Raw genomic sequence first — 12,702 nt, 5'->3', positions numbered from 1 at the left:
ATGGGGTTAAGACAATGGTGTCTTTGACGTCATTCATTGTGGATAATGATGACTTTGGCACTTCACTATACACCAGTGATGGCGAACCTTTTAGACACCGAGTGCCCAAACTGTGTGCACATGCACATGCCCAAATTGAAAGGTGCACCCATGCGCGCAAACGTGTGCATGCACAGAAATGTGTGGACATGCACATGCATGGACATGTGCGTGCACATGCACGGACATATGCACATGCGCAGCAGAGACCTGAAGACCAGCTGGCCGGTGGGAGGCAGGGCATCCCAACACCGGCAGTGCAGCAAAAGGTAAGATCTTTTTTTCGTGAGCTTCTGTTTCGTGGTTCGCAGGGAAACAGAAGCTCATGAAAGAAACGCCATGGAGATCTGACCTGGGGCGACAGCACGCATGCCAGCAGAGAGGGCTCTGAGTGCCACTTCTGGCATGCGTGTCATAGGTTCGCCATCATAGCTATACACCATACTTCCATGGCACATGGTAGAAATCCAGGAAGGTCCTTCCAAACTTTTCCCCATCCCCCAGATTGGGGCTTGCTGGATTGGATGGACACAACTATTTGTTTTTGTTTTTTTAAATAAAAGCAATATATTATATATTTTCATTGGTCTCTCATACATTATTTGTGCTGCTAAACAGGGGAGTAGAATTTCGTGTTTGCTCTGAGCTCTTCTAGGTAAGGGATATTGTGTTGGTGGGTAATTCTTCAGAGTGCACAAACACGCAGAGAGAGTTTTGAATGGCAGCATATATGTACTGTATCAGGAATATAGCTTCCTCTATTTCTATTCCAAGCTGTTTCTTCTGTATCTCCCTATTTATATTACGCTGTACAGGTGCTGGTGGTTGGTCACCAGATCCTCAAGACAAGCATCCATGGCTCCAGATTGATCTGACAAGGAAAGCACATATAAAAACCATTGCTACTCAGGGGACCTTCAATACCTACAATTGGGTGACACGCTACATTGTCCTCTATGGTGATCATCCCAGCAATTGGAAGCCTTATTTCCAACAGGGGGGCAACTGGGTAAGAGAGAATTTGTGGCTTCTGTCCTCAGATGGAGAAAGGGGTGTGGCATGCAGTATAACTTCCAGATATTCCTGTACATATGCATTTATTTATCATTTGTTCCAAGCAGGGATGTAATTCTGTTATGAACTGGTTGCCTTCAGAGATATTCTGTGGCATTCCAGGGTAAAATGATATTCCATCATGTTTGACTGAAAATGAATCTGGATTGGACTAAAGCCGCAGGAGCAGTAATGTTTTTATTTTTTATACCCTTCTAATTTCTTATCTTCACATATATTTGTAACCCTACTTTTAATCCTTTTCTTAAACATCTTTTACATATTGTACCTTTTATTTATTGTGTCTGCTATTTGTTTGTCTGCTTTTTGGGGAGTGTCATTTCCCTGTCTTGTTTTCTTCCTAGACTTAGACTAAGATGCTTTTTAATGTTAGAACATTTTTCTATTTTGCTTTGTTCTGCTTTTTAAAAATGTTAGCAATTTTGTTATAACCAGAATTACCAAGATGGCTCATTGGGTCTTTCTGTGGCACAAGGGTCAAATTTAGTTTCTGATGTGGTATGAATTTAATTTGAAACATGCAGACATTATATTGTGATAGAATGTATATAGCCAATCTTGTTAATTGTATAAAATGTGTTGTTGTTTTTTCATTACCTGAAGATGTGAAAGCTAATAACCTGCATATGTTTGAGATTACAATTCCCTTTATTTCTTTTATGCAGCCTGGCTGGATGCAATAAATCCAGATTAGTAGAAAAGCCACCCATAGTGACTGTGCAAAAATTAGTCAGTTGGGGAACCATGTAGTGTAATTTAAATTTTTTGCAGAAAGTGGCATGCAAATTGTACAAGCATTTAAAATTAATTCAAGAAAAAGGTCACTCAATCTGCCTGTTAATCTGAGCTATAGTTTATAATCAATCCAGTGCTTTTCTAGCAAGTTACACTACAGTGTAATATTGTGGTTGGATTATAAAGGTAAAATAAGTGAGACCCAGGTTCAAGTTGAGATTCCATCACAGAAGTCTATATTTATTAGCCAATTTTCTCTCAGGACTGTTATGGGAACAAATTGGAGGAAGAAGCACTATCCATACCACTTGATATGTATATCAAAAGATACATAATTTGAATCAGTTAAGCTTAACATTTTTATTTTGTTTAATGCTCTCCTTCCAGGTTCTATTCAATAAAATGGCTGTACCAGACTGACTGTAACCTGCCTTTCTGTTTCCAGAATGAGATTATAGAATCTGGCTTAATGCCACACAGAACAGAGTAGACAATTTTTTGGGATTGAGATTGCATGTTTTATTTTGTTTTCAAAATATTTTGGATTAAAATGGAAAATTAGATTATTTATTTATTTAATCCAACTAATTAATTAAATTAAACTAAATTAAATTTAATTAAAATTAGATAAAAATCTAATGCAAACTAAGGAAAATATAAACAAGAAAAAACAAAGCAAACTGCAAAAGGGAAAAAAAGGAAAAATGGGGAAGTGTTTCCTTATCACATATCTCATTTTTTATCTGTTACAAATAATAAAACTTCATCTTTTAATCTTAATAAAACCCATTAAGAAGTACTAAAAATAACTATAACAATAATTATATACTGGTAGTCATTGATTTATTACAGGATCTGAACCCCAAATTACGCATATGGTGTTCATTAAGATGGTCAACATGTGATTGTGACCAAATTTATGACTTTTTTGTGTGACAGTAGTTAAGTGAGTGATAGGGTTGATAAGTGAACCCATTGTCTTGTGTTTTGTGTTTTTTACTATAAATTGGAGCTAAATGCCATTTTTCCAGTAAAAAATAGAGACATATATTATAATCATGTGACTTGGGATCAGTGGTGAAATCTAATTTCTCCCCCTCCTGGTTCTGTGGGTGTGGATTGGTGGTGGAGTGTCATGTGACTGGGTAGGCGTGGCCAACTTTTTTTTCACTTTTTAAAGCATTTTTTCCTTGTCAGTTCAAGTGAAAAAAAGCTTTAAAAAGTGAAAAAAAGCTTTAAAAAGTGAAAAAAAGCTTTAAAAAGTGAAAAAAAGCTTTAAAAAGTGAAAAAAAGCTTTAAAAAGTGAAAAAAAGAGCTTCTGACGATTGTGCAGCTTAGCTGTGAGCTGCGTCATCATTGGAAGCTTTTAAAAAAGCTTTTTAAAGCATTTTAAAAGCAGAAAAAAAGCTTCCGATGATCACGCGGCTCACAGCTGAGCTGCACAATCCTCTGAAGCTTTTTTTTTTTTTTTTTTTTTACTACCGGTTCGCAGAACCAAGGACAATTGTCCCTAACAGTGTGGCTGAACCGGGATGATATGGGAGGATTTCACCCCTGCTTGGGATGCTGTCAATAGCTGAAAATGTGGGCAGTTGCTAAGCACCTAAAAATGCAATCATGTAACTGGGGGGGATGTTTGAATCTAAGTACCATTTTAAAATTTTTGTTGTAACTACAATGGTTGTTAAGTGACTGTTTTGTAAATCAAGAACTGCATACTTTAAACTAGTAAATCTATTTCATAATTCTTTACACAATATTCTTGCAATATTTTTCTAAAAATAGAGAAAAATCATTATAAACAATTTTTAAAAACTTCATTATTGAAACTTAAGAAAATTTAATTGGATCAAGAACTACTATGGTAGAAGCAACAAATTAAAAATATTAATCTTAAATCCCTTGAAATGATGTCCCACAAATTAATGTCTTGCCATGTTTCTTAATCTTGCTATCATAGCTTATCATTTTCACCAAAAATACAAAGCTTTGTTGTTTCCCTATCTTATCTATAAACAAATCTTTAAGGCTTCATCATTCAGTCCTAGTCACACTGCAAGTTTCAAAATTATTTTTCCCCTTCCTCTGAAGGGTGCAAAGACATGGGCTGAGGTAATGTCACTGTAAGGTTGGCTTAACCTTCCTTTTGCATATATATTCCTTCTCTCAGTATATTAGGAACATTAGAGGACCCATAGCCCTATTTTTAATGGGTAAAATTTGACTCTTTGATTTAAAAGTCAGTGTATCATCCTGAAAAAGGAAGCTTATACTTCATATAATTATTGTATATGGCATGTTAGCACTAGGTTGAAGACAGTGACAATATCCTGGGTGATACTAAAATTGTACACACATTTCTAATGTCATCTATTCCACAGATATTTTTATCATGTAATATTAACATTGGAACTTTCATTGCTTGTGTTTACATTCCTGTGTCACTTGTCATTCTCTCTTCTGTCTCAGTGCTTCTCATGATCCATTATTAGCTTTGCATTACCCAACAGAATATTAATCTGATTCAGGAGATCAAATGTTGTCTTCTTTGGATGATGCTAACTTGATCTGTTGGCAAATGTATCTCAGTTCATTCTGGATTTTTCTATAAATGTGAGGGCTGTTACTTAATTGAAATTGCACATTTATTTTGGTCCTCCTGATAGAACTTGTGTTAGTCTTCACAATAGGTTTTTTTGCTACTGTTCTTTTTAATTACTATTATGACAAATCCTTCTGATCTAATTTAATTTGCATTTGGGTTTTTGGGTACAATTTTGCAAATTAAACATTCCATGATTGTTGCTGAAGTGGAACCATTGGATTGTTTTTGTACAAAGTATCAGACCTGCCCCAATATGGTCCCTTAGGAAAGAAAGACTCTCAGCTCCATTAGGTTGAAACAAATAGTTCTTTTATTAAGGAAGTTGATTGCAGTAAAGTCAGGCTAACTCTATAGTTTCTCACATGAAAAATATACAGAAAAGGTTCCCTTCTCCCCTTTCTTTTGTGACAAATCCCTGCTTCGCCAATCAGAGCTCACCAAGATGTTATGAGAATACTGAGATGTTGTGGACTATTCACATTCCTTTCTTGGGATGCATGGCCTTGGTGCCTCTGATACAAGTCAGTTACAGGCTTCTCTGGTCTTCATCATCTTTCATTCCCTCCTCCCTATTTTCCATCACACACACACTGACCATTTGTCCAACCTTCCCCTCTCTAGCCTTTGATGGTGAGAACTGGCAGGAATTGGCAAGACCTGACATAGAGCTTCTTAAAACCAGTCTAGTAATACATTCTTTCAAAAGTTATAACTTAGATTTATAGCTGTCAATCATTGGTTGTAGCAGGCTGCACTTATGACATGGATGGGCCTTGCTTTATTACAGAATAGAACTAAGAATGCATGTTCCTGTGAGAGAAGAAACTTTGAAGATTGTGGATAATGGGAGTTGGTTGTAATGGGAGTAAAATGATGCTTCACTGCAAATTGCAAATGCTTTTCATGTAGGGTACTACTTGTTAAGAGATTATCAAAACTTTCCCATTTAGCTACTGTATTTTAAAAGCATATCATAGCTATAATTTATTTTATTTTATTTAAAACATTTATATAGCCAATATATAGTGTCTCCTTCTATGATCAGGGCCTTAACAAGGTGAAGGGGCTTGTGTGGGTGGTTCCATAGCAAGAAGAACTGATGGCAGGTAGACAAAGCAGTCATAGACTGGATCCCACTTGATAAAAAGCATCCAGGAAAGAGATGTAAAACAAGATGGATTGATGACATCAGCAAGTATTGTGGGCCCAATTGGCAAAAGGAAACTCAGGACCATATTGGTTGGAAACATGTGACAGAGGTCTTTATCCTGCAGTGGACAGAAAATGGCTATGATGATGATGATATTATTATGTAGATTGTAAGATTGTCTATACTTGCAATACTGAGATGCCTGGAAACATAATGTATAATAACTACGACTTTTAAGTTCATAAATAACAGCTTCATTTGTTATCTAGGATCTATTTGGCATATGTGTGATTGTCAGTGGTTTTTTCTTTTCAAATGAGGATTATTTTTTTGGCAAAAATCTTGGCCAGTTACAAATATTTTAAAACTTTGATTTGACTATCAAAACTCTAGTGTTGCATGCTCTCTGTTTTAATGATCTGGCCTCATGACATTTTTTTCTGGTAATTATAATATCCCAGTAGAGATAATAATTTGGACACCATCAAGAACTAGGCTTTGCCTGTGATAGGCAAAAAAATCAGTGCTGGGTCCGAGTGAGGGATAATAATTTTATATACAATTTAATATTGTTTGTTTCTCTGGACAAAACATATCTGCTTCTTTTAAAAACTAAGCATCTTTTACTACAAATGTTTTGCCTGGATGATATTTTGCATGAAGATTATATTTCATCCTAGAGAACTGTTGCTTCAAACAATCTGTGGTCATGTTAATCCTCAATAAAACTATAGATGAACATATAATCCTTAAAACTGAAATTCTCTCCTAGAGTTCAAGGAGTGCAGACATTTCCTTTTGGAGCAACTAGATAGTAATAGAAATTCCAAAATACAATACTTCAAATGAAAGCTTTCAATAGGAGTTAAAGAACACGTAGGAAAATCTGGATGTTTCTAATCTACCAGAGTCCAGAAGAAGCATCAAGTAGTAAAAACATCTCCAAAATGTAAAAGAATTTCATTACAAGTATATCTCTCTCCTTTTATAGGTCTATGAACATATGTATCACATTTCTTGAGCATTGATGTTATTTGTGGATATCAGTTTCTGTTCTGTAGTTGTGTTTCAACCATTCCTATTTATTAATTTGATTTCGATAGCCATGTATCACACGTATGTGACTCTGGGCAACTTACAATAAAATAGAGTAAAACAAATATTTGTTTTTATTGTTTTAACTGTTTTATAGTTTTAGAAACCAAGCCATCCAGAGTCATTTGACTGAGATGGGCAGCTATAGAAATTGAATCAATTAATAAATAAAAATTAAAAATAAAATAAAATACAAAATATGAAATATAAACACATAAAAGCTGAGTACTTGAAAATAACCATAAACAAAATAAAAAGTATGTTCTCAGTCATACTTTTGAAGCACCAGGGACAGGCATAAACCCAAGCTTTTAGGGCCTTGTGAAAGGCCAGGAAGGAATAGTATAATTTCAAGTGGAACAATGGAATTAAGTGCCATAAGGTAGTGCCATAGCAGAAAATACTCTCCTTTTGAGCTTTGCCAGCCAACACTTAGTACATCTACTCTAGTGTGACTTTACTTTGTAAATCACAGCAATGGCATTCTAGCTGTATAGAATATATAGGGAGCAGTTTATTGGAGGGAAACAGGGTTGTTAGGCAAGCACCGTGGAGAGTTACTTCCTCATGACACATGAGGACGCTGCAATAGATGCCTCTGAGCCCATAAGATTGCTCTACTGTCAGTAGCATGTATTTTTAATATTGTTTGAGTACTGCCTCTAAAGTATTACTGGCAATATCAAGCTTTGCTGCTTGATCTACAGGCAATGTAATAGGAGATGAAGCAAGCCCTAGAAATATTTATAGATGGATTCTAAATCCATTCTTGTCAACCTCGCTAGGTGAATCAGGGCGGGAAATCAACTCCACAGGAAACTAAACATACTTTTAAATTAAGATTGGCTAGTTATAGCATGATCTTGCAAGTATGATTGTGCTCTACCTCCTTTTCCTTCTCTTTATAGTGTAATGAATTAGAGCAGTGGTGAAATTCAATTTTTTTTACTACCGGTTCTGTGGGCGTGGTTTGGTGGCCGTGGCAGGGAAAGGATACTGCAAAATCTCCATTCCCACCCCACTCTGGGACCAGCCAGAGGTGGTATTTACTGGTTCTCCAAACTACTCAAAATTTCCACTACCAGTTCTCCAGAACCTGTCAGAACATGCTGAATTTCACCCCTGAATTAGAGGTATCTGCCTGAATCATTTTCAAATGCAATATTAATCTTCTTGTGGAATTAAAAATGATTTCAGCCCCTTTTGCCTAGAAGTAAACTCCTTGGGTATTTCTGTTTCTCTTTCTTCCTCTTCACACAACTTTATGAGCTTTTGACTTAGCTTTTAATGTATATCTTTCAGTCATTGATTTACAAAGATGCTTCCTGTGAGTTTGTAGAAACATACATTACAATTTCTCCCCCAAATAAGTGATTATTGGATCTATTTTTTTCTGCACTTTCTCTCATTGTTCAAATACAACACAATTTCTTCCATATTCTTACATTGATAGCACTTAGCAATCTTCTCAAAATATCCTGCCCCTTTTATGCATCTTTTGCCCAATAAGTATCCCTCATGCCCTTAAATCGGATGAATATAGTGCCGTAATGACGACGTAAAGTTTTTCTTGCCTGAGTTCTTACTAGCCCTCCTTTTTCAAATTAATTTGGGTGGCTAGTGCTCATTTAAATTTCTTAATCTTAGCCCTGGGTTGCCCCTGGCCCTCTCAAGCTTTGTTATCATCTGCATAACTTCTTCCAGGTTGACATTTTTTGGGATACCTCCATTCACCATGTGCTGGATAATTTCATTTCTATAAAGTCATAGAAATCTACTCATAATTTTCTCATTCAGCCACCTTATGCAGGCATAGTAGGTTCTCCAGTTGCAGTATTCTTTAGTGAAAGCAAACTTACTCATGATTTAATTTTGCCTTGAAGAGCATCATCATAAAAGCAGAAGGTTTCAAAATATGTTCTGCTTTTCTGGCCCCATGGCACAAAGGAGAGTGCTTGAATAATGTGTTTTATTGGGCCCAAGAAATGTGCTTTCTCTGTTGTGATATCTGTTCCTCTCCCCCCCACTCCCCATAGATCTCTATGACTTCTACCAAGTGATGTTCTAAAAATCTTTGAAAACCTGGCTGCGGGAGAGGGTGACTGATGGGTTGGATGTGGCTTTTATTTTGATTTGGTTTCTATTCCCTTCTGAATGGCTGTGATTTGTTTCCTAATTTGTTTTGTTCTTGCTTTTCAAGCATGTAAACCAATCAGGGTAATTTGGAGTAATTAAATTAAATAATAAACAAAGCTGGATTTTTCTTTTTGCATTCAGTCTGGTAGCAGTGTTTCAGCAGGAGAACCTCTGCTTCTATTCAGGCCATCAATAAGTCTGCTAAATTAGCAAACCTTTGGAGTGGAAAATGTTTATCTTGCTAAATCTCAAAACTGCAGGCCTTCAGGTTTCATAAGGGAATTCTGCTATAAATTCTGCTCTAGATGCCTGATACCATGTTTTTTTCTTTGCAAGGTGGCCTCAGATTGTCATTTAAACAATTAGAATGCTTTTTTTTTTACTGGAAGAATAATGAAATATCCACAGTGGTAGATAGGATTATACAATTGACGGAGTTAATGAGAAAGGCAAAACTGACTAGTTTGGTCAGGGAAAAATCTGTTTTACTAATTTTTCTTTAAATTTAATATTTTTATTATGTGGACAAAATTTTTGTAAAAGTAATAATAAAAAGGAATGTAGTTTATTTATAAGATTATTAAATAATTCTATTTGTACTATATTTAGAAATATATTTTCTGGTTTTATTGTTTTTAGTGTTGTAAGCTACCCAGAGTCCCTTTGAAGCAAGATGAGTGGCAAACAAATTTAATAAACAAATAACAGTAGATGCACCCTATCTTAGTATAGGCAGAATGCTGGCATATGATGCTACATACAGCATACAGAAGAATGCTTCTTATAAGAGTGATTTCTACAAGAGTGTAAAGCAATAAACATTCAAAAACATGCTGGGCCACAGGTGTCAGCTATAGGGATGCCCCTCCATCTCCCACTTCCTATGTAGTCTTCCTCCCTTAGCTGCTACCACCATCAATTAATTACTGTTTAGGCTGCCCACAGCTCCCTGAGCTGGGGATTGCTTCAGAGATAAGGCATGTACAGGGTAGTAAGTCCAATTTGGGGAAAAAAAACAACGTTCTCATGCTTGTCAAAGTGGATTGAGTCTGGAAGACAGTATTTAGGGCCTGCAGGGTGTGTTTGTGTATGTGTGTGTGTATGAGAGAAAGAGAGAGAGAATAAGTGATGGACTCCTTTTGAGGTCACCTGAGTATGTCACTGACAGATATCAGATTGTATCCTGTGTCAAAATAAGAGTGAAAATACTGTAATATGTACTCTTAAGGATGACTTACAGTTGCTTCTGATGTTGCTTGGGAATCGAATGAAAGCATAATAAAAAGAGAAAGAAAAGAAGAAAAGAAAGAAAGAAAGAAAGAAAGAAAGAAAGAAAGAAAGAAAAAAGACAGAAAGAAAGAAAAAGACAGAAAGAAAAGAAAAAAGAAAGAGAGAAAGAAAGAAAAAGAAAGAAAAGAAAGGAAAAGAAACACAAAAAGGAAAAGAAAAGAAGAGAAATAATAAGGTACACAAATAAAATAAGGATGCAACAAGAAATTGGCATGCTTCTGCCTGAGTGAAATAATCGTAGTCTCCTTTCCCTATAAGGAAACCTAGTAACTTTTTTTTGGTTTTGGTTTTCTAGTTCTTTCTGGCAAGATGTACGGAGAATTCTTTGCTGGTTAGGGTCAAATTTCATTACAAAGTTTACAAATCCCACATCCACCATTTTATTAAGTACGAGGGTGGGCAAATTAAGACCTCAGAACTATACAGGTAGTCCTCAATTTATGATCACAATTGAGACCAAACTTTCTATTGTTAAGCAAGGCAGTTATTAAGTGAGTTCTGCCTGATTTTATGACACTTTTTTGGACATAATTATTAAATGCAGTTGTTAAGAGAATCATGAAGTCATTCAGTGAATCTGGCTTCATCCCTTGAATTTGTTGTCGGAAGTCAGCTAGGAAAGTCGTAAATGATGATTTCATGTTCCCAGCTGGCTGCAGCTGTCGTAAATACAGACAGGTGGCACGTACCCAAACTTTGATCATGTAACTATGGGGTTTGCTGCAGTGGTTGTAAGTGTGAGGACTGGTTGTAAGTCACTTTTTTCAGTGTCATTGTAACTTCAAACAGTCGCTAAATGAATGGTTATAAATCAAGGGCTACCTATATGTCACTCCAGATTGAGCTTAAAATAATTTCCAATCACCTTGAAATAGAAAACATACAGAAACTGTGATTCAAGTTGTAAAACAGGCTTAACACATGGTTTGTATGTATTGTTTGTGTGTGTCCCAAAGTGCATTTTTCAAGAGACAACTGAACTTTCTGGTTTTTCTTTGAAGATGTTTTCCTTCTCATCCAAGAAGCTTCTTCGGCTTCTGAAGAAAAACCAAAAGAATCCAGTTGCCTCTTGAAAAAGCACCTTTGGGACAACCATGATCTGGATGACTGAGGATCTCCATAGACATTGTTTGTGTGTGTTTAAAAGAACTCCTAAACCTTCCTGAAAAACCTGGGGAAAAAATGTTCATGGACCTATCAATTAACATATTTAGGTTCCTCTGCTATTTTAGATATAGATCCCAGGCATGCATTAACATTAGTTTAGCATTTTGTATAAAGCAGCAGTTGAAGTTCATGATTTATAGCTTGGTGTTATATGAAGCCAGCCAAACCTGACTTATTCAGCGAAACATGATAAACTCTGTGACTTATTTGATACAAGACTTGGAAAAGGAAGAAAAGAAGGACACTTTGTTCCACTTCATTCTGCCAATAATTGCCCAGGGGCCTTTAATCCAGGATGAAATTCCTTATTCTTGTGGGAAACAAGCCTCTCCTGTTTTAGCGGAAACAATATACAGTGGGTTCAGACTCACATGCTCCCTACTGCATTACTCAGTGCAGGCAAGAAAAAATATTGGAAACTTTTATACCTGCTTTTTACACAGTCAAGATTCTCATTTTGATTGGAATTTTGAATCATGGTTTGCTGAATATTTCATAGTGATGCAAGATATCAAGTCAGTGTTTCTCAACCTTGGCAACTTTAGGGTGGATGGATTTCAACTTCCAGAATTCCCCACCCAGTCATATCTTAAAGTTGGAAAGATTGAAAAACAATGTATAGTGTTAAGCGATTAATAAAATACTTATTTATGAGTGAACAATACATCAGGAAAACTATCATAAATTGGAATGATAAATTGAACTAATTTTATCACTAAAGCAATTAAATTACCGTAACTATATTCTGATAGATAACTGGGAAAGAAAGAAAAGAAATGATAGGGAAGGGACAGTGGAAAGGAGGAGAGGAGTAGTTAGATTAATATTACCCATCACCCCAGATTTTAGTCTTCTTCAGAATGGAGGTGGATAATTACAAATTAAAGACTATGCAATCCAGTTCTCACATTGCATAGACCCCTAACATGATGAACAATGTAATTATGAGTCAGTCCACTATAGGTGGTTCAGAAAGCAATAGTTTTAAAAATCCTTATATAATATTATATTATGAGTACAGACTAGAATTTTAACTATGGATGATGACTTGCATTCTTAGATTATATGTAGATGTATATGTACATGTATATTCATGCAACTCACACATATGTATGCATTCCTATATTTCCCGTGTTGAAACAGTTTTTTTGTTAATTTGTGTGTGAAGAGACTAACAGAGAGGATTAATTCTAAAAAATTCAACTTTCATTTAAACTCAAAGCAAATGATTAATATTTTGCTGTTTGATAGTTTTCAGAAGAAAAAGGCAATTAAAGATAGATCTTCCTTACATTTTTTACTTTACCCAATATCTATTAAAATAAGTTATTCAACCCCAAACACATTCAGTTCCTTTGCTATAATAAATTTAATACATATTGAAAACTTATTTTAAAACCCGTGAAAGACT

At 35.6% G+C, this 12,702-nt stretch overlaps 1 protein-coding gene across 1 annotated transcript in view; it reads left to right on the top strand.

Annotated features, from left to right (window-relative positions):
* Window positions 1–12,702, top strand: part of CNTNAP1 (contactin associated protein 1) — a 48,965-nt gene that overhangs the window by 2,848 nt on the left and 33,415 nt on the right. Inside the window, exon 3 of the mRNA XM_032234573.1 lies at window positions 855–1,048. Coding sequence (XP_032090464.1) covers window positions 855–1,048 — 194 coding nt within the window. The remainder of the gene's footprint in view (window positions 1–854; window positions 1,049–12,702) is intronic.

Source organism: Thamnophis elegans, chromosome Z (assembly GCF_009769535.1).
Source record: "Thamnophis elegans isolate rThaEle1 chromosome Z, rThaEle1.pri, whole genome shotgun sequence".
Lineage (NCBI taxonomy): Eukaryota > Metazoa > Chordata > Lepidosauria > Squamata > Colubridae > Thamnophis > Thamnophis elegans.
The sequence above is the reverse complement of the archived record's forward strand: the minus strand, read 5'-3'. Positions and strand labels throughout refer to the sequence as shown.